Source organism: Pongo abelii, chromosome 13 (genome assembly GCF_028885655.2).
Source record: "Pongo abelii isolate AG06213 chromosome 13, NHGRI_mPonAbe1-v2.0_pri, whole genome shotgun sequence".
Taxonomy (NCBI): Eukaryota; Metazoa; Chordata; class Mammalia; order Primates; family Hominidae; genus Pongo; species Pongo abelii.
Window position 1 is genome coordinate 65,091,819 of NC_071998.2, and position 27,751 is coordinate 65,119,569.

The following is a 27,751-nucleotide window of genomic DNA, read 5'->3' on the forward strand; positions in this document are numbered from 1 at the left end:
CTTAGAATTCAGGACCTCATAAGAAGATTCTAAAATCTACCACCACCACCAACAACAAAATGTTATTGAGAAGCTACTGGAAAGCCAACTCCATTTTAGACATTCAATTTCAAAAGCTATAGTAATTATAAAATATTCTACAGTAAGCAAAAGGAAAGGAGATTTCAGGAGGTTCTGCCTGTGACTTGGAGGAGCAGGGAATGTTTCTATTTATGAAGTGACCTCAGAATCAGTCCCTAATGACAGTTTCCACATTGAATAGTATTTCAAGACGTTATACTGCAGAGAAGCCATACTTTTAAGGCATTGCAAGCTTTGACATTGGCTTTTAGAGCTCTGAATTACTTTTCCACTGGCTGGGGTGAATGTATTAGCCACATTTTCAAGCACCCATTTTTGGAAGAGCTGGTAAGGGTTAAAATACCACATGGGCTATGGAACCCAGAAATGCCAATTGATCACAGGGTTGATGAAGATTAGCATACTTTGGTGTGATTAGCATGGTATGCAACCAATTTAACAGGTGCTCTCTGCTAACCAATACAGGATGTATTTCTGTGATGTTTGCAAATGTGGAGAAACCTGTTGGAAATTGTCCCAACTGGAAAACAATTTTTGCTTTATTTTATTTGTTTTTTAAGGTAAGCTTTCTCTTGACAACATAATCTTAATACTGAGGAGAATGAATTTCCTGTTTAAATTTGAGGCATGTTTATGAGGCCTACTGGGGAACTGCTATTTGGTTTTCAGCAAGATTTGTTCTGGAACAATTTGACACAATAAGAAACCATCAAAAACCACTATTTTAAAGCTGTAGTCGATTAAATGCATTATTTAAATTACCATGTACTTTTTAAAATTTAGGGTGTTTGAAAATATAAAAATGGCCTTCAAAGATTACCTCTAAATTAGTTCTTCCTAAAGGTCAGAAATGCATTGACTAAACATCCAAAAGGGTGGTGAGGTGGGGGAGAGATTGCATCTGTTTAAATTAACAATCAATCCATATGTCAACAAAATTCAAATGGTGAAAATCAATCCTAGTGATGGCCCTGAGCAATTTTCGTAATGAGATTTCATCATCTGTGACCCATTGGTTGTCCTTTGGTAGCGTGTGGAGGTGCAGTTTTTAAGGAGACTAAAGGAAGATTTTCCATGGCTTCTGGATTTTGCTGTTTTGGTTTGTCCTATTTAAGACTCTTCAAGTGCTTGTAAGCCTGTAAACTGACTCTCACCTTCTGTAACTCTGCAAGGCTTCTCCCCCATGCGTCACAACAAAGAAAATTCTCATGTCGGCTGGGCGCAGTGGCTCACACCTGTAATCCCAGCACTTTGGGAGGCCAAGGCGGGTGGATCACATGAGGTCAGTAGTTCGAGGCCAGCCTGGCCAACATGAAGAAACCCTGTCTCCACTAAAAATACAAAAATTATCCAGGTGTGGTGACACGTGCCTGTAATCCCAGCTTCTTGGGAGGCTGAGGCACGAGAATCGCTTGAACCTGGGAGGCAGAGGTTGCAGTGAGCCAAGATTGCACCACTGCACTTCAGCCTGGGTGACAGAGTGGGACTCTGTCTCAAAAAAAAAAAAAAGGAAAGAAAATTCTCATGTAGCCTCTCCAGACTCAAGTTGTCAAGCTTCACACAGCCCTTAGAAAACATCGCTGATGCCAAATCCTCTTGCAGATGGAGGATCAAACCCCAAAAAACTGAGTTAAATAGGTTAAGCGACTTCCCCAAAAGCACAAACTAAAAAGACTGAAAGGGACCATGTTGGCTTCCTTGGTCTTACTATATAACTCCCTTAAAACTCATCAGCTGCAGGACATTTAAGTAAATTAATCTTTCTGACTGTTCTGTGAAGGAGATCTTTCACTGTAAAAGTTCATTTTTAAATGTAATCTTGTAATAATAGATTCTTTCTCAATTTCGTCAACTGATTTCAAGAAAGGAAACTGTAATTTCCCAAAAATTAGACACACACTGTTGCAATATAGCAAAACGCTTGTGATCCAAAACAGCTTTCTGTTGTTAAATAAAGAAAGCACCCTCTTAGATAGTTAACTTGTTTTTCCTGCTTGTAATTTTTTCCCTGCTTTGGATATACTCTGTTTAAACACAAATGCTATGTAGGTTCTTTCAGTTTTACTTCCTGCTTTCTTACCTTTTATTAGAAAATGCTATCTTACTTGAAGCCAGTCTCGGTGGCTCACTTTGGGAGGCCGAGGCGGGCAGATCACCTGAGGCCAGGAGTTCGAGACCAGACTGGCCAACATGGTGAAACTTCATCTCTACTAAAAGATACAAAAATCAGTCAAGTGTGGTGGCTCGTGCCTGTAGTCCCAGCTAGTTGCACGACTGAGGAAGGAGAATCCCTTAAGCCAGGGAAGCAGAGGTTGCAGTGAGCCAAGATGGCACCACTGCACTCCAGCCGGGCGACAGAGCAAGACTCCAACTCAAAAGAAAAAAAATGCTATCTTACTTGAGCTTCCTAAAATTTGAGAAAATGTTAATTACTTTATTAATCTATTCATTCAGTCTTTGCCTGGCTATTACTATTACTTGCATTAATCTGATTTTTTAATTTTTTTCCATTTCGTAGTTTATTGAATTGTGTTTTATTATATTTTTATCATTTTTAAAAGTTAGCATAATATCTTAGATTTTGTCAACATATTTTTTCTGAAGAACTCTAGGAGCAAATTGGTCTTAGAATATTCAGGTCTGCATGAAGTAAAAATCAGTTATGCCATTCTCTGATACATGAGTTGGCATTAGAATTTGCATGTAAAGGAGATTGAAAGCTATCCTGATTAATTGAGGAGGAAGTAATGAGTGGTTGGACCATGAACTGAGCCAACAAATAAGTTATAAATTATTGATGCCCCCAATTTCTGCTTAAAAAAAACTTGAGGAAACGAAATGCTAAATCTCTTACTCTTCCTCTGAATCTACAGATCACTAATAGATTGCTGTTTTAAGCTTAAATATATCGATGGTTTTATTCTGACAGCAGAATTGTATTTATGCTAAAAATAACGATCTCTAAATAGGGATTAGAAAAATCAGAAAGGTCTTTAAATGACATTGTCTTTTTGGCATTGCCATCAGTGACAAACCACTAGACTTGTTCTGTCTAATGACAGAAAACAAAACTGGCGGTCTGTTTTGAAAAAGGAAAAATGTGTGTGCATTTGGTTAAATGTTTCACCTTTCAACCAACTGTTTTAATATGTTTTAGTTACCGCCTAAGAGCACAGATTCTAAGAAATCTTGATATTACGAAAACCTAATGTAGGCACTTAAAACATGCCTTGGGCAAGTCCACAGAGATATCCTGCCACTAATTCACAGTGAATCTCCTAAGAATTCCATTTTCGCACTAGTAGTATAAACTAAACAGAGAATTCAGTGGTACTCTAGATCCTTAAGGCAAGTGACAAATTAAAAATTCATTAATCACTTTGAGGCTGAGATACGGTATTTTTAGGAAGAATACTTCCAACTTTAAAAAAAAAAAAAGAAAGTCCCTTGTGGAGAAAAATGAATAGAGGGTATAGTTCACCAAGAAGAAACCATTTTTTTCTCAGGAGGAAAAAAAAGAGGGAGGAGGTGGGAGCAGAGAATTACGAAGTTCAGGAGCAACACCCTCTAGCGCTATATATAGCTCTGAGGCTCAGCTTTCTTGCCTTGGTGCAGTTGGGCCTCTGGTGCTTTTGGTAATAATACTGAAAGCAGCAGTTTTTAAAGATATACTCAACTTTCCCCACTCCCAGGATGTGGGATTCTAATGAAACTACCCGTGCAATCCGTGTCTGAGACATTGTAGCCTTTGGAGAGCGCCATTTGCTGAAATGTCTAGTGAGAGCTAAAATAAGCCGCTTTGGTGGAAAAAAAACCCGCTGAGTGGTTGAAATCAGAGCTGCAGAAGGTCACTTGCTATTTTAGTAACTGCAAGCTGGTCCTCATTTTATAACATCACAGTTATAAACAAGACATTGTCACCTTGCTTGTCAGTTTACTTCTTTTTCACCAAAATAAGCAGATGTAGCCCTTTTTCTTTCTACATAGAATTAGGTAATTTGGATGACTTGTTTCCAAACTTTGCTTAACTGTGTGGATCAATATGTAAGAGAAGTTATTTTTCATATATTTCTTTAAACATTGCTTCAAAATATTATTCTTACACTTTTTTACATCGTCTGATATAATTGACCTTTTAAAACTCTATTTACTTGTATAAACCTTATCATGCACATCTCAATCATGCTGTAAATCCTTACACTGGACTTTCTTTCTTACTTCTTTGATTTATTAATAGATCACAATGAAGAGTATTGAGGATGGGGTAGGATATGTAGAAGTCCTTTACAGTCTCAGGGGAGAGAGAGAGAGAGAGAGAGAGAGAGAGAGAGAGAGAGAGAGAGAAAGTAAAGAGACTCAGCTAATTTCTAGGATTATTTAGATATAGTCCATTTGGAAATGGAGGAAGGAGGTTAGTTCCAGCCCCAGGGTTCTATAATTATTGCACACACTATTGAGAATTACCATCAATTTTATTCTAGTTTTCTCTTCGAAAATTTAATTTCTCCCTTCTTATTTCCCACATCAAAAGTAAAGATTACCCTTAAGACTTCTAGGGAGGTTTGACAATTTTAACAATATTTTAAAATATTTTTTCATCAAAGTGATGCAGAAGTATATTTACCTATATCAATTATTTTAAAATTTTCTGAGACTTTTTTTCATTTGATTCACACATTGTCATTTCTATCCCATGAAGTTGCTCAATATATAAAATTATAAATTCTGTTAATTGAATATAAATCTTGGATTCCAATAAGACTTCCACAAAGAATAGTATCAGGGCCAAAGTTGAAAACAAAACAGCAATTTTGGGGGGGGAAAAAGTTTTATGTGTTTATATATGTGAGACTATAGAAGGGAAAGGAAGAGAAAGAGAGAAAGTGATAGCAAGTGATTGTTCATGAAATTAACAAATAGAAAATGAGGAATGTGGACTTAATATTAGCCTGCAGTACACACCCAATTTTTCCTTGCCTGCGTCAATGTTCACTTTTTGCCTTATCCTGATTAAAAGGAATGACTGGACAGACTGAGCATAAAAAATTGTTTTTCTCTTTCCTCTATATCATTATATTAACTATCAAAGCAGCCCACATACTCTTAGTAAATTGAACAAACCTCTGTCCACTGAACACATGTAGGGAATCTTAACTACTGAGAAGATGTAGCTGCATTTTCATTACAAGTTTTCTTTCACACCCACTTAAGAAATCTCCAGCCTCATCCGTGGTCTCAGGAAGAGCAGAGTGTAGAGTTTGTGTGCATCACCTTTGGAGGTGGTAGAATTTCCCATCAGTTAGTTATCTGGGCAATATTCCTGTTGGACTTACTATTCCAGCACAGAGCATACTGACTTCTTCTTCGACATGTACCATCTGCAGCCCAAGCTAGTCAAAGAAGCCAACAAAAACTGAGCTGAAAACAGCTGCAATCCAAGTTAGGGTAATGGATGAAGGATGTGAGATTGCCCAGAAAGATTCCATATCCTCTGCTCTTTTACCTCAGTCCCTTTTGTCTGGACTTTCTCATGTGGTTGGTCCCTAGAGAGGACTACATTTACTATTACCTTTTCTACTTTTCCAAGCAAGGACTCTTGAAAGTTCCTTTGGCTCCCAACAGGAACTTTGCATACTGTATTCTTTGTCTCTCCTTTGGCCTTTCTTTTTAAATCCTTCTCCTCTTTTCACAACTGCAGACTCTCAGTCTAAGCAAATCATCTCCTTGGACATTCAAGCATCTTTCTAATTGACAGAATGAGCCCTCCAGCCTTGCTCCCATGAGACCAAGTCTAGCTGTTCCACGTCTTGTATCAAGCTGAGCTTTGAGAGGGTCAAGTCGGTTTTTTCAGGTGGCTCACCTCTGCACTGCAGAATAGTGAGAGAAAGTAGAGGAGGAATGTGTCTGCAATTGCTGCTACTGTGCTTTTGCCTTCATTGCCATTCATAATAAGTCTTATTGATAAAAGAGATTTGACTTGTATTTCCCACCACAAGGATATGGAAAATAATTTTGCATGCTTACCATTTGACTTCAAAGCCATTCTGAGTGCCTAGGCTTTAAGATCATCAAACAAAGGATCAATCTTAACTCTTACAAATCCTTTGCGAAATAAAGCAGACAATTGAAGGAAGGAAGAATGGGTAGACAGATGGACATCTTCAACATTATCTTCACTAACTCAGCATTGGTTGAGCACCTACTATATTTAATATTTTGTCTCGGTGCCACATCTGCTGGTCCCGTGTATTCTCCTTCAAAATTGTCTTGACTCTAGCTCTTCCACTCCATCTCTGTCATTATGACCCAGTTCAGACCTTCCTCATAGCTTGCGTGAATTTTCACAACAGCCTGATTAATTTCATGTACTCACTAATGCCATCTCATCTTTGCCATGACTAAAGTCACCTTTCTAAAACAAAAACCAAGGCCAGGCGTGGTGGCTCACGCCTGTAATCCCAACACTTTGGGAGGCCAAGGCGGGCAGATCACCTGAGGTCAGGAGTTCGAGAACAGCCTGGCCAACATGAAGAAACCCCGTCTCTACTGAAAATACAAAAATTAGCCAGGCGTGGTGGTACCCACCTATAGTCCCAGCTAGTTGGGAGGCTGAGGCAGGAGAATCACTTCAACCTGAGAAGTGGAGGTTGCAGTGAGCCGCGATCATGCCACTGCACTCCAGCCTGGGCGACTGAATGAGACTCTGTCTCAAAAATAAATAAATAAGACAAAAAACAGACCATACTTTACAGCTCCTACTTTACAACTTCGGTTGGTTACCAGTTATCTCTGAATTGGTAAATTCAGAGATAAAATCCAAAAATCCTACAAGATGAAATTCCTTGACCTGCTTACTCAGACATCCCTACTTCAGTCACAAAATCTGTCCACCCTAGTCTTATTTCTCCTTATCTCCTCCATGCACCCTGTGTTGCAAATATACAAGACTTCAAGCCAGGAAAGACGGACTCGGTTTCAAAACATTGTTTACTAGCTCCATAGAAACTGGTCTAGACTCACTTGGTCTTTTCTTTTTTTGAGACGGAGTCACGCTCTGTCACCAGGCTGGAGTGCAGTGGCCCGATCTCGGCTCACTGCAACCTCTGACTCCCTGGTTCAAGGGATTCTCCTGTCTCAGCCTCTTGAGTAGCTGGGATTACAGGCACCCGCCACCATGCCCAGCTAATTTATTTATTTATTTATTTATTTTTTTTTTTTTTGTATTTTTAGTAGAGACGGGGTTTCACCATGTTGGCCGGGATGGTCTTGATCTCCTGACCTCGTGATCTGACTGCCTTGGCCTCCCAAAGGGCTGGGATTACAGGTGTGAGCCACTGCGCCTAGCCCTCACTTGCTCTTTCGAAACCTCACTTCTATCCTCAGTAAAGGGGAGACTGGTCGTAAAGAAGTAAAGGTTGTAAAGATATAAGATGTAATGTCAGAAATTGCCTAGCCTACAGCTAGCTTTCTATCTGTGCCTTCATAACATCATTCCCTCTACCGGGGATACATCTTTCTCTTCTCCATGTGACAAACTGTGCTCATCCTTCAAGACCCAGGCAACACCTCTATGGTTATTTTCCTGCCCCTGCCCCCAGACTAAGTTAGCCACTTTCTTCTTTGGGCTCCCACAGTAACTGTGGGCATTTATTGCATCATGATATGAAATTACATTATTGTAAGATACTTTAAAACACAGGCAAGGGTAGGGGATGGTGGCTCACGCCTGTAATCCCAGCACTTTGGGAGGCTGAAGCAGGTGGATCACTTAAGGTCAGGAGTTTGAGACCAGCCTGGCCAAGGTGAGGAAACCCTGTCTCTACTAAAACTACAAAAATTAGCCAGGCGTGGTGGTGGGCACCTGTAATCACAGCTACTCGGGAGGCTGAGGCATGAGAATCACTTGAACCTAGGAGGTGGAGGTTGCAGTGAGCCAAGATCGTGCCACTGCCGTCCAGCCGGGGCAACAGAGTGAGACTCAGTCTCAAAAAAAAAAAAGAAAGAAAGAAAAGAAAAGAAAAGCCAAAATCTTTGTTTTTTAATCTGTACCTTGACCTGATATAGAGTACCTTCTCAAAAATATTTGGTGAATGAATATATGAAGGCATTATGCTGGGATCTGCTGTCCAGTTCTTAAAGAGCTCATAATCTTAAAGGGTGTGGGACAAACAGAGGGATTCAAATAACCACAGTATGAGTCTCACTGGAACAAGGGCTCAATTGAGGCAGAATCAAAGTGTGATGGCAGCCAGCCCTTCTTCCTGAGGACATGGTTGGCAGGGAAACTTTCACCAGGCATGACCATCCGAGTTGAGTCCTGAAGCATGCATGTGGATTTAATTTCCTATTTCCTTAACCGTCCCACGTATTTATTATACCTACCCTTCCTCATAAACCATAGACTCCTAAATTTTGATATCAGAAGGCCAGAGAATTCTTAAGCTTTGGCCAACAGTTCCAGGCAGATATCATAAAAGAACAGATAGAGTTTTTCACAATACAATTGTGAGTGACAATGATAGTCTCGTTTGTAAACCCTGAAACCTGTAAATTACCAACAAATCAGCATGTCTTTGAAAATGAAAACAAACTACACCAAGAAGATAATAGTTTGAAAACTATAAAGCTGTAAAATCTTTTGTTAACATTATATACCTACTGGAAAGCAAATATGTTTTTAGATTCTAAATAATTAGACTGCCCCGGTGAAATTGAAAAATGATGAGCCATGACATACCAATCTATTTTAATATGATGGATAGAGTAATTTTTACCCTTTTTATACCATAGAAGAATGTTCAATAAAACTTTGAATATAGGATTTTTTAAAGAAAGGATTTTGTAATATCATAAGCAGTGCAAGTCTAGAAATGCTCAATGCTGAATCCAATAGAGTAGAACTATCATCAGAAGTTAGCATTTGGTAGCATCTTCTACATGTATTATTTTATTTTGATTGAAAAACTCTTGAAATATCTTCCTTCTGCAGGATGGATTGCAGAATTAAGTATCTCCACTGAATTGTATCTCCATTGGAGTCATCATATTGCTCCCCTGATGACAAACTGTGTAGACTGTCCTAATAAGGATAACTGTGGCTACCATTTAGTCAGTGTTTCCAATGTGCCAGGCAATGGTCTACAGGAGATTTTTGTTTAGAAAATTTATTAGAAGCTTAAGTTTACAATTTCTTGTTCTCTACATCACTAAAATTTAATTTACTTTGTACCCTATATACCAGAAGCTTAGTGAGATAGAAAGGAGACAGCCAAATGCTGCTTTGAGGGCTGTCCTGGAGAAATGGGGTTGGCCATTTAGAAAGAACAGAACTTACGTTTGAAATGGCACAACCTGAAATACAAGAAAATTTTATTTTCAACTAGTGTTCAACTAGCAGGTTGGATTACAAGGGACCACCTCCTAGCTCTAGCCACTGTCAGGGGACTCACAGCAGGCTTGTTTTGTTTTGTTTTTTGTTTTGTTTTGTTTTGTTTTTGAGATGGAGTCTCGCTCTGTCGCCCAGACTAGAGTGCATTGGTGCGACCTCCACCTCCCAGGTTCAAACGATTCTCCTGCCTCAGCCTCCTGAGTAGCTGGGATTACAGGCACATGCCACCACACCTGGCTAATTTTTTGTGTTTTTTTTTAGTAGAGATGGGGTTTCACCGTGCTAGCCGGGATGGTCTTGATCTCCCACAGCAGGCTTTTTTTAAGGAGAGCTCTTATGCCTGGTTCTATTGCTCAACTTTCATGTCTCCAAACCCAAAATGATTGGTATTTAAGATACAATGTGAAATACAACTCGATTGGTATAAACTGCCCAAAATTGTGTTTGCTACTAATTTTTGTGAATATAATCATTTAATCATTTTTAAACTTTTTAAAAGAAAAAGGTTATTATATAAAAAATTAAAAAGGAGAATATAATGGTCCCTATGACCTAATTCCAATCATTATCAACTCATAAGCCAATATTGTATTGTGTATACCACCTCTCCTATTATGTAAGATATTTACATTGCCCCAAAATCAAATCTACAAAAATAATATTATCAGAAAATTTAATTTCTTTCATTGTCCCCGCATTCTATTCCCTGTTTCCTCTATACATAGCCTTTCTTTTAGTTTATTGTTTAATGCTTCCTTTAAAAAAAAAAGCAAATAAATTTATATTTTAATGCCCCCTTTCTGAGATAAACAATAGGGTTCTAGTGATTTTCAAAACATTTTAAAGTATTTGGAGTACAAGTGTTAAGACTGTTAGTTGACTTTCAAGCCAAAAAGCAAGAAATATAATAATTTTATATCTTTTTTATAAATAAATACCTTTGAATGGTTTCCAACTTGTAAAACCGCTAAGTTGTGATCAAAAGATCTGGGGAAAAGCAATAAATTTTGATTAAAATACTGAAAATTGAAAAAATGCAATAAAGAGTTTGTCTGAAGATTTTAAGATAGATAGCAATGTTAAAGACACTTTAATACAATAGGAGTATCTCCAAAAGGCATTCTTATAGTAAACACATTAAAAGCTAATGAGCAGAGTGATTTTATTCACAAACCTTTGAATTGATATCTTTTCTCACAGATCGAATTGCACAGAACATCATTAAGTCCCATTTGGAGACATGTCAATACACCATGGAAGAGCTGCACCAGCTGGCGTGGCAGACCCACACCTACGAAGAAATTAAAGCGTATCAAAGCAAGGTACTCTGGGAAACCATGAGAAAGTTTTTCTGTGATTACCCTATTGCTGTCTTGCTCAAGCTCAACACTATTGGCAAGTTGTGCTGGGCAATTCTTTTCTGTAAGGGCATCCTGCAAATTGTTCGATACTTACCAGCATCCCTGGCCCTACCCACTAGATGTGCCTCACACACACTTGTGACAACCAGAAATGTCTCCAGATACTGCCAACTGTTTCCAAGGAGGCAAAACTACCCTGATTGAAAAACCACTGCCCTATATGAGTGACTACAGAGACTGTGCCTTCATCAAATGATTTTAGGACATCTCTTGCTGACTTCTTGGGTGGAGGCAAGGAGCAGGAGCAATGTAATAATCACAGCAGTTGTAATCGTCACAAGCTTACACAACAAATATATGGAACAAGGCTTTCTAAATTTTTTTTCTTGCCCTCCATGTTAAAAAGAATCCAAAAAACAGGACAACTCATCCCATATTTTTATTATTACACTGTGTTATTTCTTTGGGTTTGTTGAAGAAGTTTTTCAGAGGAATTTATTGTTGTTTTTCAGTATTTACATTACATTACTTTGGGATAGAGATCCCCAATTACAAAATCTACCAGTAGATGGAACTTTAATAAAATATATAAATGTGTGTATATCTAAATAAATGTTTACAATATGCTGATTTTTCTCCACCAGAACAACTAAATCTTAGTACTTTTATATAAATAGGGAAACAAAGGCATTGTGTCGCTATGGTCAATAAAAATTAGAATTAACACACATAGATTTTTGTTTCTCATTTCAAAAAATAAACTGAGGACTAAAAAATATTTGGGGGATTCTACTGAACTTAGGAGAATGATTTTGATTTGATGTAATGCCTTTTTTCTCGGAATTCTTTTTTTCTTTTTTTTTTTTTTTTTTTTTTTTTGAGACGGAGTCTCACTGTGTCACCCATGCTGGAGTGCAGTGGCGCGATCTCGGCTCACTGCAAGCTCCGCCTCCCAGGTTCACGCCATTCTCCTGCCTCAGCCTCCCGAGTAGCTGGGACTACAGGCGCCCCCCACCAAGCCCGGCTAATTTTTTGTATTTTTAGTAGAGACAGGGTTTCACTGTGTTAGCCAGGATGGTCTCGATCTCCTGACCTTGTGATCCACCTGCCTCGGCCTCCCAAGGTGCTAGGATTACAAGTGTGAGCCACCACTCCCGGCCCCGGAATTCTTTTTAAACCAGAAAACACTCTCCATAGGTCTGGAAAAAAGACACAACATAAAAATACTACAAATTTAGTGTCCATCAGATACCCATGAAAATGATGCCGTGGAAGCCTGTGAATGAAATCACTATCCCTCAGTGCAAAGCTTTGTTTTTTATATTAATAGTATGTAAAGATAGATTTGTTATTTTCTTTACAGACTCAGACTTCGTTTAGGTGAAAAGGAGGAAAAGGAGGAAAAAATAGTAAAGAAAATAACAAAGCTATCCTTACGTACTATAAACAATGTTGCTATTATTTTAGCCTCAGTACTTTGATCATTTTGGCCTATTGAGGTCCAAACAGGTCAAAATATTATCTTAGGGAAAAAAAATAAAAGTAGTGCCCTCCTCTTTTAAAGGAATCGTATAAATTCCCTCCTTGGGCCCCAAGTGACAGATAAGCACCAGTAAGGCAAACCTGAGTGTTCTGTTGACTCTCCGTAAGTCGTTTGCCCTATTTACATTCTGTGTCTTCTCTCCTGAAGTCCAGGGAAGCACTGTGGCAACAATGTGCCATCCAGATCACTCACGCCATCCAATACGTGGTGGAGTTTGCAAAGCGGATAACAGGCTTCATGGAGCTCTGTCAAAATGATCAAATTCTACTTCTGAAGTCAGGTAAGCAAGAAGATTCACTGGGGGCCTATTTCAGATAAGGATGTGGTCAGCCCTTAGCACTGTGTTGGTTCTAGAAAATCCTCCTTCCGATATGCAGCTCGTTTCTACCACCCACATTGTCAGCCAACTCCCAAAGGAAACTCTCAGTAATAAAAATGCCCTGATACTCATTCAGTTCCCCTTTGAAGTCAAATACAATTTTGCTTATTGAAAGTGGAGCTATTAATTGCGGAGGTTGAGATACCCAGCTTGACAGGCAGTGCAAGTAATTAGCGTGTCAAGGTGGCTGAATTGCTGAGCCGGCGCTAAAACGTACTCCTTGCCTTCTGTGAAAGGAAAAAAAAAATGCAGGCTAGCTGCGTTCTGCCTCTGTGGTCATTTCCAATCATTTTAATGAGGATAGCCTGCAGCCAGTATACACCAGGAGAAACTCCACGGTACTCTGATCTTTCCCTACCCTTCCCTCACACACTCTCTGAGACACACAATCGCTACAATCGCTGCGGAAATAGCTCAAGAAACTCTGCATATGACTGACTTTGCAGATGTTATTACCAAACAGGAAAAAGAAATTATTGGTCTTTCTTGGGCCCCTTTGAAAACAGAAAATAAGAACCATGATGGTGTTTATGCGAATTTTCATGGTCCTAGGCCATGATAATAATAATAACATACTCATATGTAAAATAACATACATATATGTTTATGTTTCCCTATGACATCTCTAGTAATCTTGTGAGATCCATATTATTATTTCCATCTTACAGAGGAGGAGGAAAAGATTCAGAGAAGTGAAGAGCTACGTTCAATATTACAAAACCAGTACACGGCAAAGTTGGCATTTGAACTTGGGCCAAATATAACTGTTATTCTAAGATCCCTTCTTTACCAAATGACGCAAGTTGATGAAAACCTTGACTGAAGTGCCAACTTGATGTACCAGTCATCTAAACCACTGCAAAATTTAACTAAAACAACAAGAATTATTTCTTTCGCTCTCAAAGCTACAATTTGGGCAGGGCTCAGTGGAAATGACCTTATCTCTGCTCCATGTGGTATTCACTGAGTCAGTTCAGCCGAGGGCGGAGGAATCCACTTTCAAATTGGCTCATTCACACAGCGGATGAGTTGTGCTGGTTGACAGCCTGGAACTGGGCTGGGGGCCTCAGTTTCTCTCCATGTGAGAGCCTCCAAAGACTGCTTGGACTTGCTCACAACATAATCACTAGGCTCCAAAAGCTAGCACCCCAAGAGAACAAAGCAGAAATGCATAGATTTTTCTAACTTAGCTTCAGAAAACACATATTGTTATTTCCATTATATACCATCAGTCATGAAGGCCCACCCAGATTCAAAGATAGGAGACATGGATTCTACTACTTGATAGGGGAGTGGTGAGGTCCTAGAAAACATATGGGACGGAAGATATTTTTTCTGACCCTCTTTGAAAAGTGAAATCTGCCACACTTGATATGTGACCTTGAGCTAAACTCTCTAGATAGCAGTTTCCTCATTTGTAAAATAAAGAGATGGACTAGAAACAATGAATTCCAAACTCGGAATTGCATCAACAACATCAAAGGAGATTATTGACGGTTCAGAGACATGGGCACCATGAGTCCCATGGAATCCAAATCTCCTGGAGGGGAACCCAGTTCATTGTATCTCTAACTAAGACTCAGATATAACCAATCCATGGGCTGACATTTGGGAACCAGTGAACCATATAATCTTTAACATCTCTACCTGGTGTAAAAATGTTGACTCTAGTCAAAAAGGTAGGGTACTTAATATTTTCAAGCCTCATGTAACTCCTCCATAAAATAGGGCTAATAAACTCACCTGAAATAGTTATTGTAAGGAGCAAAGATAAAAAATGAATGTAAGAGGCCAAAGAAAGTTCCTTCCATTGTGTAGATACTCAATAAATGGTACCCATCTACTGTTTGTGTCAAAAAGCATTCCTTCAATTAATATTTGCAAATCCTCCCCATGTATAAGCCTCTATGCTAGGTGACATATCAAAGACAAGCAGAGAGAAATCAGCAAACATATATACAGCCAAGGAAATAAAACAGAGACATAAAGATAAAGTGGTGGCATAAGACAGGTACCAAAGTTGTAGGCTAATCACCAGTATGATGCTCTCATGCAAATCTGTGGCTGCTGAGTCTGGCTGTTAACTTCAACTGCACTATGGGGCAAAAGCCCATTTCTCCAAAACAAGGAGAAGCTATGCAGCAGTATTTCCTCAGGATGTTAATAATGCTTAAAGGGAAAAACAATGGTAGTAAACACATTCATTCAATAAATATTTGCTTAGCACCTACTATGTGCCAGAAACTTTTCTTGGTCCTGGAGATGCAAGAGTGAATACAATAATCATGGCTGCCTATCACTGCAGACAAAATTTCTGCCCTCATTTCCTCAATTGTGAATTCAAGAATCGAAACTAGCTTTAATATCAGTCAAAAAATAGAGAGAAATGTATTTTCAAAAAGTAATGTCCAGCTTAGCCACCTGTAAAATATATTTTCTCCTTAATTCCTCATATAAGTATCAAGAAAACTTTATTTCTAATATATTAAGTTAGTGCAAATATATTAGGTTTTTGCCATTACTTTCAATGGCAAAAACTGCAATTATTTTTGCACCAACCTAATAGTTATTTTAGGGGAAGGAACTTAAGGGATTTCTGTATGTGTGTGCCTGTGTGTGTGTGTATGTGTCTCTTTGTGTGTTTTAAAGTTCTTGAAAGTCTCTTACCTATATGCAGTAATAATTTCTTTATTATTGGATATATATGTATATTTTTATTTTATTTTTATTTTTATTTTTTACTCATAGGTTGCTTGGAAGTGGTTTTAGTGAGAATGTGCCGTGCCTTCAACCCATTAAACAACACTGTTCTGTTTGAAGGAAAATATGGAGGAATGCAAATGTTCAAAGCCTTAGGTAAGTTTCCCTTTGATGAGGACACAATTTTATTAGCCACCATCAGTTTCTCCACTTAGACTGAAATTGGTAAATGAAATGCCTTGATTCTTTGATGTGAACCAGTATCTCATTATTCGATAAGCGATGGACCAGGTGAGCTTCTAATTCAGGCAAGCCTCTCCTGATCTTGTAACTGTGGCCTCCAATACAACTGAGGACCCTCCTGAGAACAACCCTACTGAGACATCGTTCATTCAGAAATAAATGGAGGCCCAGTGTGGCGGCTCATGTGTATAATCCTAGAACTTTGGGAGGCCAAGGGGCGCAGATCACTTGAGCCCCAGAGTTCAAGACCAGCATGGGCAACATGGCCAAACCCCATCTCTACAAAAAATACAAAAATTAGCTGGGAATCACCAGGTGCGGTGGCTTATGCCTGTAATCCCAGCACTTTGGGAGGCTGAGGCAGGTGGATCTCTTGAGGTCAGGAGTTCTATACCAGCCTGGCCAACAAGGTGAAAGCCCGTCTCTTACAAAAATACAAAAATTAGCCACGCGTGGTGGCTTACGCCTGTAATCCCAGCTACTCAGGAGGCTGAGGCAAGAGAATCGTTTGAACATGGGAGGCGGAGGTTGCAGTGAGCTGAGATCATTCCACTGCACTCCAGCTTGGGCAACAGAGCAAGACTCCATCTCAAATAAATAAAATAAATAAATAAAATTAGCTGGGCATGGTGACACACACCTGTAGTCCCAGCTACTTGGGAGGCTGAGGCAGGAAGATTGCTTGACCGTGGGAGATTGAGGCTACAGTGAGTCATCTTCACACCACTGCACTACAGCCTGGGTGACAAAGCGAGACCCTGTTAAAAAAAAAAAGAAAGAAAGAAAGAAATAAGAAATAACCGGCGACTGATGCTAAAAGAGCTGGGCTTGTTTATAGATCATTCTTTGTGAAATCAGCTTTTTTTTTTCAACTTTATTGTACATTGCGTAGACCCCTGGTCATCCATGGGGGTGACCTCTTACGTTTCTTATGTCAATTTATCATCATGAGTTAAGATACTTAATTAAATGAGGAGCTCCTCTACTTGTTTCTCACCCACAGAAGTTAATTCACAAAGTTCTGGGAGCACAGAGTTCATGCCAACCTACCCACAATGATCCCAGACCATTCCTGTGGGAAGGCACTAACAGAGTCAGTCTTTGTTTGGAAGTGTTATATATCATCACATCCAGTGATCAGTGCATGGCATGGTAGGAAGAACATTAGCAAAGATGGGCTGATGCCAGGAAAGGTTTTAACGACTGATAGTGCCATTTGTTCCATATCCTGCCCATGGACACCAAAGAAGGCCACTGCCCTTTCACCTCTTGTGCTGTTAGTTGATATGGCAGCCAACAACAGGTCCATCGGGGCTGGCAATGTTTCCCTTCTACAGTTGATACACATCCATGTCATCTCCAAGGCTAGATTTTCAAGAAAGGAGGAAAAGCCTTGGCAAGCAACCTCAGTATATTTCCAGCTTCATCAAATAAACATTCACCAGGGATCAGCGTAGAGACGCAACATTATTTTGCCAAAATACGCAACAGCTAAGCAACTGACATGTGAGTCATTCATTAGAAGGTAATAATAAATAAACTCTAGCTCCTCAGTCAAATTTCCAAGGAAATTGGGAAACTGAAGTGTATCTCATCTCTGTTCCATAAGATATTTCTAACGTCTCAGTTTAAAAGACCAGAATATCCTACATTGCTAGCTTCAAGTGTTACGAAGACTGACAATCCTCAGCCCCTATATGTAATGTTTTAGGTTTTCTATGAATACTATCTCTATTGTAAAGGATCCCCAAATCACTTATTTTATATTCTTTAATGTGAAATCATTTCAAATTTATAAGGATGTAATCATATTATGGATTGCCAGACAGATGTGACACTGCTCACACACCAAGTCTACTTGCTTGCCATTGGTAGGTAATATTAACTTCGATTGCCTGGCCACGATGTTGCCCAATTTCATCATTCTTTGATTAGTATCAAATCATTTTTTATAATTAGAAACTTAAAAAATATTTTTTCTAGCAGTCTAGTATGCACCTCCTTGGATAGCTTATTGATTATGAGATTTTTCTTACTCTTGCCCCATTTCAAGTTCAAGTATTTTTGTTCCATTTTTCTTCTTCCTTTATAGGTTCTGATGACCTAGTGAATGAAGCATTTGACTTTGCAAAGAATTTGTGTTCCTTGCAGCTGACCGAGGAGGAGATCGCTTTGTTCTCATCTGCTGTTCTGATATCGCCAGGTAGGGCAGTCTCAGTTCTCTTACCTTTTTTAAAAACTTGTTTTACTATTTTTAACATTGATGACACCTACCTAAGCCAAAGTGTTCAGGAGAAACTTTAACAGAACTATATTTTCTTTACCAAGTTTTTGATATTTTTGGACAGTGAAAAGGGAAGTAGCCTCAAGTTTATTAAAATGACCAATTTTGGCCCGAAAGCAAGAGTAGAGCATAGGTTAGGGGTTATTCCAGACTCAGATAAGCAGAATCATTCCTTAACAAATAAAGGAAGACAAATAGTGGCCTAAGTTACAGCCAAGTTCTATTTTGACTTTAAGAATAAAGTACATAGAAAATAAATGTCCAGTTGGGTGACACACAGTAGAAATGTACCTAAATGAAAGCTCCAGAATGGGGACCTGCATAAGTAAAAGGAACACTTTCTACTCCTTAAATACCTCTTGGTTGGCATCTTTGCCCAAATTCATGTTGATGTGCTCACTTCAGACAAATGCTGGTGCCTATTTTCTTAGCAATACATTTGACCTTGAACAATGCAGGGGTCAGAGCATCAACTCCCTGCATGCAGTCAAAAATCTGCACGTAACTTCTGACTCTGAAAAATTTCACTACCAATAGCTTACTGTTGACCGGAAGCCTCGCTGATCACATAAACAGTCGATTGACACATACTTTGCATGTTAAATGTATTGTATACTGTATTCTTACAATAAAGTAAGCTAGAGAAAAGAAAATGGTACTAAGAAAATTATAAGCAAGAGGAAACAGATTTCCTGTTCATTAAGTGGAAGTGGATCATCATAAAGGTCTTCATCATGGTCGTCTTCATGCTGAGTAGGCTGAGGAAGAGGAGGAAGAGGAGGGTTTGGTCTCGCAGTCCCAGGGTGGCAGAAACAGAAGGAAAATCTTCATATAACTTGACCTACACAGTTCAAACCCATGTTGTAGAAGGGTCACCTGTATCAGGAGTTTTTAAAAGGAGGTGAGGACCGCAGAGGTGGAAATGACTCATACTGAAGACTGCCCGGTAGAAGAGGAAAAACTTCAGACATGGAGGTGGACATTCTGGTACCAGCTCTGTAACCAAGTATCTGTGTGATATTAAACATTTGACCCCTCAGAGCCCTAGTTTCCTCATCTATAAAATAAGAGGGATGGACTCCATAATAACTAAGACCTCTACTAGCTCTAAAATGCACTGAAATGCCAAATTCTCAAAGAATTCAAGGTGTGGCAATATTTATGGATCAACTAGAACTGTAGTGAGTAAAATATTTTTTAAAAGTATATACTAGGCCTGGCATGGTGGCTCACGCCTGTAATCCCAACACTTCGGGAGGCCGAGGCCAGCAGATCACCTGAGGTCAGGAGTTTGAGACCAGCCTGGCTAGCATGGTGAAACCCCATCTCTACCAAAAATACAAAAACTAGCTGGGTATGGTGGTAGATGCCTGTAATTCCAGCTCCTTGGGAAGCTGAGGCAGGAGAATCACTTGAACCCAGGAGGCAGAAGTTGCAGTGAGCCGAGATTGTGCCATTGCACTCCAGCCTGGGCAACAAGACCAAAACTCTGTCTCAAAAAAAAAAAAAAAGTATATGCCAGCTTAAAATATAATAATAAATAATATCATCATAATAATATAACAACAATAATATAGTAATAAATACATGGGTCTCTAACCAGAATGAGAATTCAGTTACTTACTCAGCTGTTGTTTGGTTACATTTTGGGTTAAGGGATAACAGCATCACTGACAGGTCTCTACAGAAAGAAAAGCAAATTCCTGCCTAATTTTTAAGGTCAAGAGACTCATTTCTTCTGTTACCCATTTATCTGTAGAGACCAGATCTCTTTTCTTATATATGCCCTACTATATTTTTCAATGAAACTGGAAGAAATTAATCTTACCTGTGATGTAAGATAACATATTATAATTTTAACATGTCATTGTAACTGTATTTTCCAATAACACCAATGTCTACAGTTTTTATCTGTTAGGCTTTATTATTCCTAATATGATTCTTGATGATCTTATCAGGGTATTTTTAATTTGCTACTGTTTTTTATTTAACCACTTTATCAAAAATGGAAATTAGTTATCACATAGAGTGTTTTTACTAACAGTTTCTTTTATGGCTCTGTCTAAAATCAAGCTGTTCCTCTAGGCCTTTTTTTTTTTAAACCCTAGAAAGTTTCCCAGGCTTGGAAGCACAAAGATAGATGGAAGAAGTGACAAGAATACTTTTCTCTGTTAGCAGCCACATGCCAAATAATTTTCCTTCTACCATTTTCTCATTGCATTTGATTATTTCCATTGAGAATAGTTCAATAGAAAACTAAATCTAAACTGGTGAATCTATGGATGAGGGAGATGGTTTTCCTCTAGTTCTTGCTTGCTCCAAGGAAGCGTTAGAAAGGGTCACTTTTCTCTTTGGGTATATTTGTGGCAAGTCAGTAAATTTTAAGCAGCAAATATTTAAGACATGAAATATTAAATGTATTAAATATGAATGATCTATGAAAATGATCACCCCAGAAGAAAAGCTAGCCTCTTCCTTCTGAACTAGAAATCAGCTGAGCTGTTTGGCCTTTTTCTAGGAAAAAAAACATACTATCATCATTAAATTCTGAGAAGTTTGGAAGCATGCAATTTGGTTTACTCTACCTAGTGGGGACTCTTCCATTGCTACTAGCAGACTCACACTGAAAGGCTTCACGAACTCCAAATACCTCATTTGCCACCCTGGCTTAGTGCCATATTCAAAAAGATTTCCAGCCTATGTAGGCTCCATCTCCTGCCAGACAGCCCCCTATTCTTTCTCCAGGGTCCTGACATAAGAGCCACTGTTTATTCAGCTTCAAACAGCTTAGGGAAGGGAGAGGGAGGGGAACTTAATGTATTCTGATTGACAATTGTCACTGAAAGCTTTTGTACTCACTTACGTAAGGGTTTGCTTAACTGTTGGCTAGACTTGTCTTCATCCTGTCTAGGATTACAGAATTGAGTTTCTCACCTGACCTGAACTGTGTTCAGGAAGATCATGTTCGAGTTCTTTTCCATGAGTATTTGTTCGGCATTTGAAGATTTGGGGTGTCTCTTCCATAAAGGTCCAACCTAAGGCATTGATGCTGGGCTGAATTTTGTCACCGTGGTGTATAAATCTTCTAGGAAGGAAGGAAAGAGTGAAGGAGAGGGGATGGAGGGAAGGAAAGAAGTGTGAGAGGGAGGGAGGAAGGGAGAAAAAGAGAGGAAGAAAGGAGGGAAGGAAGAAAAGAAGGGAGAGAGGGTCTGAGGGAGGGAGAAACAGATGAAGAGAGGGAGGAAGGAAAGGAGGGATTATCCTATTCACCATTTAAGAATTCAATATAGGAAAATAGAACTTAGAAGTGAATTTTTGAAACTGATTTATGTTTATGCTATATAAATTCTAACATAGCTTCAGCTTTATATCTGATGAGAGAATAAGCTGAGAAAAGGAAAAGGGATCCTGAACACCAAAAATATTCCTGTGATTTTCTTCGCTTCTATAATTCTTCTTCACAAATCGCTAACTTCTACTTTGAAAGAAAACTTAAGCATATGTCCAAAGCAAAGAGTGAGAGATGTAAATTGTCACAGACAATAAGAAACAAAGCAGCAGATTATCTGAACCATTGTGTCCTTTCCTCCAAAGTGATTTCCTGCGTCATAATATTGCGCATTCCTGGCATCACGGTATTGCCTATGAAATACTTATGTTTTATGTAAATAATGACATGTCTTCAGAAACAGCTTAGAACTAAGTAATATGAAATGGGTCTGAAGCTTGGCGCTTATGTATGTGGGTGAAGCAAAACAAAGTTGATGTTCCCTCCACTTATCCACTCTTTCTTTCATCAGACCGAGCCTGGCTTATAGAACCAAGGAAGGTCCAGAAGCTTCAGGAAAAAATTTATTTTGCACTTCAACATGTGATTCAGAAGAATCACCTGGATGATGAGACCTTGGCAAAGGTAGGTCCGCAGATCACAGAGCCACCACCACCAAAAGAGAGCACAGTGAGAAAAAAAGGTCTGCTTATAAATCAAGGGAAATTTCTCAGCAGGAACAATTTCTGAAAGTTACCAAAGACTGCACAAATTTGAGGTATGCAATTTAAAAGAGAGACTAGTGAATTATAATAGATTGCAAGAAGGGCTTTCTTATAGAGGGATGATATTGACAGATCTGAATCCAAGCTTCAGGAGGACAGATCAATGAAACCAAGGGTGTTTCATCAGAAGAACAAGCACTCGAAGCAAGGAAACAAGTCTTCAAAATTCATATGTGAAGAAAGAGAGGGCTTTTTGCCAGTTCAGGAGCCAGGTCTGGGACAAAGTTAAAAGTAGGCAGATTTTTATTCAAAGTAAGAAAGAACAATCAAATGATGAGAATTGTTGTACGGGGGGTGGACTACTGTGTAAAGCAGTGAGCTCTGTGTCATAGGTCATGTTCTAGTAGATACTACCTAGTCACTTCTCAGGTATGTTATAAATGACATTCCTACTCAGAGTGCAAGATTAGACTGATGACTTGCAAATTTCCCTTCAACAGTGATCTCTTCGCACAAGACTTGCCCTGAGGTTCTTTCAAAATGGGGAAGTTTCCCTGGAGCAAAATCCATGCAACATGCCATCAATTTCTTGATTCAACTTAATTAAGAATGATCTTTAATAAGAGTACTGAAAAAAAGTGTTTACCAAAGTAAAATAATCACAAAAGGAAAAAGTAATTCTCAATGATTGATATTCAGCATTTTTTATATCTTAAAGTATCTTTGATTTCTCAAGAACTGAAATTTTTGGGCAGCCAGAATTATCGTAGATTTTAAAGTATCTTTGATTTCTTAAGAACCAGAATATTTTAGAGGGTAAGAAATTGAGAAATTGAGCTTATTCTTGGTTAAAGATCATAGGAATCCTACTCTTTATATTTTTATCATTAAAACCTTCCCACTCTGCCCTTGAAGTTCTTTGTTTTAAAAAGGGGGATGGTAAAGACTCTATTTGGAGACACCATCAGATTTTACTTTGCACATACAGAGTACTGCTATAAAAAACCTCCATGAGTTAAATATGCTGCTTCATTATGGTAACATTTTGTTAAAATTAACGCATCACTAGCAAGAACATTTCCACATTATAGAGCAATAGTTCTCTTTCACGTAACTTTTCATTTATTAGGTGGTCAAGGACAAATCACCTACCCTCTGCACCTGTATTCTCCCAGTCAATAGCAGAAATTCAACATGCTTTCAGATTCACTGGGCAGAAAAGACAATAATGTAAATATATGCATGTGTCTCTATAGTTGCTTGGTAGCGTATATGCATAAATACATCTTGTTAATTAATGTGGAAGGATGTTGTCTGCATTTGGGATCTCCTGAAGACTTTTGTCCCCATATTTACCATCCTAAAATTAGTCTTGAAAAAAACACAGAGTTAGATGAAAATTCTCGCTATTCTGCTTGCTTGGGAGGATTGTCCGCTTGTATGAAAACCATGGTCTCATCATTTATAAAATGAAGATTACAATTTCTTCTCCTGTGCAGATGTGTTGTGAGGTTCAAATGAGATTCTAACACGTTGTAAAATGGTGATTATTACTCCCCTAGAAGGGTAAAATGTTTATGCTTGCACCACTTTCTACCTCCCACTGTCCTGGTTATGATTTGAGGTAGGTGAGGTAGGAAGAAGACAGAAATTGAAGAACGAAAGATATTTGAAGGCAAGAAAGAAAATTATGTCAACTGTAGATCAGATTAACTTCCCTTTCTCCATCTTTACTTGGAAAAGTACACAATTCAGTTCTTTTCTTATAGACAAGTAAGGTTGCAAAACTGAGAAAGCATTAGAAGAGGATTATTTCTTGGATAAAATTGGCTAGAACCAGGTAACAAAGCATTGCTTCTATAGGCCACGTGCAGATGTTGGGTTTTTATGCGGCCCCTTTCTTGTAACAGTTATCATTTTAATAAGACGTTATCTGAACTAATGCAAACTGACCATGAAATTGAATGAGAACTGAATTTTTATTTATCGCAGCTCTGATGCTGTGGCTTCAGATTAAGTCACTCCATTTGTCTAAGTCTCACATGTGTCCATTATCAAACGCTGGAGGGTTGGGAATATGGAGTGAGCCCCGTTAGCTCCTGACTGCTTTAACACTCTGGACAAATGTGCCATCACTGTCTAGGATGCCCTCTCATCAAATTCCCCAAAAGGAATATTTTATTTAAATGTGAGAGAAACTGTTTCATCCCACCACAGATTCTTCTTATCTTTGCAGAAAGGCTCCTTATGCCATCATAGTCAGGGAGCTCTTCTGCCTTCCACAATACCTCTAAAACAGTGAGGGTCATTCTTAATAGTTGTTATTCATAGACCCCTTGGGGACTCCAGTGAATGTTGTGAAACCTGTCTCTAAAAAAATGCACGTGTTCCCAAAATGTTGTGTTGAAGTCCAGGGGCTCCGGTGAAATCGCCAGTAGGTAGAGGAGATCTCTGCCTTCTGTGTCGTGTGCAAAAGATTATTTCTACCGCTGACCTGTTCAACTCTGAATAGGTGTTAACAGACATCAGGTTAGAGGTACAGGGCTCATACACAGTCACTGAACTTCATCCTGCAAGAGCAATCTCCAACACACTTTCTACATGCCTACTTCCTGAAATTAAAATTCAGGTAGCAGTGCCTTCTACTTTGGGCCAAACTTTAACCTTAGAAGGTTTGAAAATTTGGGGATTATGTATCCTAATGTTAACTAGAAGATTTCAATCCCCATGTGTTAACCTGTGTTTTGGTTTGGGGAGAGGAGAGAGTTGGTTAGGGAAAAAAAAAAAAACCCCTATTAAAGCATCTAGTTTCTTCTCCTTATCAGCATAATTATGATACATAGCATATTTATAATAAACCATCAAAGCCACTTGCTAGTTGAGTGTCCCTGGACATGTGACTTTATCTCTCTGTGCCTCTGTTTCCTCATTTGTACCATGTGACTAAAGATATACCAATATATGGCTAACTAAATGAGATAAAATATAAGTAAGCTGCCCAGTCCATAATAGGTAATATGTAAGTGCTGTTGCTGTGTTGTAGCTGTTGTTGTTGACAGAAAAAAAAATTATTTCAGCAGAGACATTTTTATCTAAGAGATGGCATATTTGAGCTAATCACTGATAGATGAAAATTATTTCCAAAGATGGAAGTTGGGAGGTTGAAGAAGTGCAGGATGGCATTCCAAGTGATGGGGGCAATGGCATGGAGGTAGGAAAGCATAAGGTATATTCAGGCTATAAATAATAGTTAGATTTGGCTGGATCTTGGATTTGAGAAGCCAGGAAATGAGATAACACTGGTCACTTTCACTAAAGCTCATGAAAAAAAAATACGTACATATATATATATATAAAATAAATATACATATATATTTTTAAGCCCCATATGACTAGAGGAGGCAGCCCATCTGTTCTCTGGGCTTCACTTTTCTTGTCTGGGAAATGAGTAGGTTGGACTGCATGGTCTTTAAGGTCTCTTTAGTATTATCTTCTTTGACTCCGTAAAGAGAAAAACAAAGGTTCCTCCTGACATCTTGTGTTGCCTTCCAACGTCCAGTCCAGTGTGATTGTTTTAAGGACTCTTTTGATATTTTACTGTTATAAGAAGTGAAGAAAAAGACTGATTTTGCCAAGTCTTATGGATCCAAATTAGTACTCATTGCACTATGGTCATTTAGTTGAGGACGATACTCCAGCCTCAAAGCTGCAAAGCATACAGTGTGTGCAAAGCCTGGGTTCAGAGGTCAGCGTGCCCGTCGGCTTCCAGGAGGAGCTCCGTGACTTGTGCTTTGGATGCTGCCGTGACTCACTTTAGGAGGTTTACTTCCTCAGTGAAGACAGCTGTGGGAATTAGGAACCTGTGGTGCTCTTTCCCCACTCAGTTGAGAATAGCAGGACCACTGCTGAGGTTGGAGAGAGGGTGAGAGATAGGGCAGCAAATGTTTGAACTGTAAAGACTGTTGCTCTTCCATTCTAGGGCTTTCTCTATTAAAGTCACTGAGTCTGCCATTCTTGTTGCCCTGACCAGAGGTGCAGAGGGTAGAGGATAAGGAAGGCTGGTCCAGTTGGGGCCACGCTGTGGCAGTGTGCTCACAGCCAAGGCCAAAGCTTGGATCTGTGGTGTCTTGCTCACATCTTGTCCTCAGATGCATGGGTCCAGCCCTTTCCCAAATGCAGCCTGCAGGTCAGGCCCATAGCTGGAGCCTTGCTTAATGTTGGCCTTCCGCAGTCTAGCCCCTCCTTTTGTGCCTGCTGGTTAATTAGAGTCATGAAATATTGTTAGATAGCATATTTATTTTTCCCAGCACTCCTGAAAATAGATACAACACTCCTGGAGGTGTGTTCTTGCCCAAAGCTGTATTGAGAAGTTTGAAAATAGCTAATTCTATAACAACACATATATCCAACAGGAAGGCATACAGAACTGCTGATATCCCTCAGAGGCAAAGCCCACTCAGCTCACCATATACAGACTTAGAGAGAACGTTGCTTTTTATTTTCTCACAACTAACATTCAGCAAGTACCATGCCTTCAATTCACTTCTGAAAACATGTTCAAGTGCTTGTGCCTCACCGTGTGCTTTACATGCAAGCTTTCCAGGAATCATGGGCCACACCACACCTCTGGGTGGTTTTAGGCCCATAGCTCTATGCTGATAAATCCTTTCTAATTCTCCTAGGATGTAGGGGAGTCTATAGTTACTTTGCTGAAGTTCACAATCTCCTTCTCTCTTTCTTCCTATTTCTGGCTGGCCAGAAAGTTATATCCTGCCCCCTGCGGGGCTCTCTCTTTTCCCATGATTCTTCCTAAGCTCCTGCTAACATATAGATGTCCTAACCACACACCTGCATCCACAAGGAATTAGTGTAGTCTAAGGTTATGTCACGTTAATGAAAATGCAGTGGGAATCTAAGGGTAGCCATGGAAAGAGCATATCCTGTCTTAGAAGAATGACTGAAGCCTGTGCTGACTTTGAACTTTGAAGTTCATCTCCTCAGATCGTTTGCTTGATTCACTGTCATTGCCACGTGGGCCACAGAGGAGACAGATCCTCCCTCACACAGCTGAGTCCCAGAGTAAACACTAGGCGTTTCTCTGGATCCCCCACAGACCGCTAAGGAGCCAGACTTCTCAAAAAGACATAATCCATACAGGCTATGACATAGAGAGAGGAGATTGATCTAACTCCAGATGATCAAGTGTAAAAAGTCCAGCTTTCCCCATCACACACCCATCCCATTCCAATAAGGCTCAGGAAGACGAGAAAGGGAGGCGTTCCTTTCATTTCCTGACTTCTGACCTACTATACCGTGGCCAGCACTACTTTGGGCATCTACGGTACAAGATTCTCCTTCCTAAGCCTTTAGACTTATATATAGCTATTTCAAAGAGTTAGGATTTAAAACAGAATGGAAAATATCTCATTAATTCTTTTTAATTATATGTTGAAACAATAATATTTTAGGTACTTTGAGTTATATAAAATATATTATAAAATTAATTTCACCTGTTCTTTCTTTTAACTTTGTGTAATGTGGCTGCTACAAAGTTTTAGGTTACATCTGTAGTCCACATTATATTTTTATTGGACATGGCTGATCTAGAATCTCTGAGATTCAGACCAGAGGGAGATTCACCTCCCCTGCCTACTCCACACACATTCTCTTGCTTCCGTCATTCTGTCTGAGCAAAATCTTCTTATCCAGGTGAGGAACCTGAGCATTACCTTCAGCTTTCAGGTGAGACACTATCTAGAGTATGCAGCCTTCACTTTGC

At 39.1% G+C, this 27,751-nt stretch overlaps 1 protein-coding gene across 1 annotated transcript in view; it reads left to right on the top strand.

The window, feature by feature from the left end:
• The window catches only part of RORB (RAR related orphan receptor B), a 195,656-nt gene that overhangs the window by 152,473 nt on the left and 15,432 nt on the right, over window positions 1-27,751 (top strand). Inside the window, exons 5-9 of the mRNA XM_024252412.3 lie at window positions 10,670-10,791; window positions 12,521-12,653; window positions 15,501-15,608; window positions 17,788-17,898; window positions 21,780-21,892. Coding sequence (XP_024108180.2) covers window positions 10,670-10,791; window positions 12,521-12,653; window positions 15,501-15,608; window positions 17,788-17,898; window positions 21,780-21,892 — 587 coding nt within the window. The remainder of the gene's footprint in view (window positions 1-10,669; window positions 10,792-12,520; window positions 12,654-15,500; window positions 15,609-17,787; window positions 17,899-21,779; window positions 21,893-27,751) is intronic.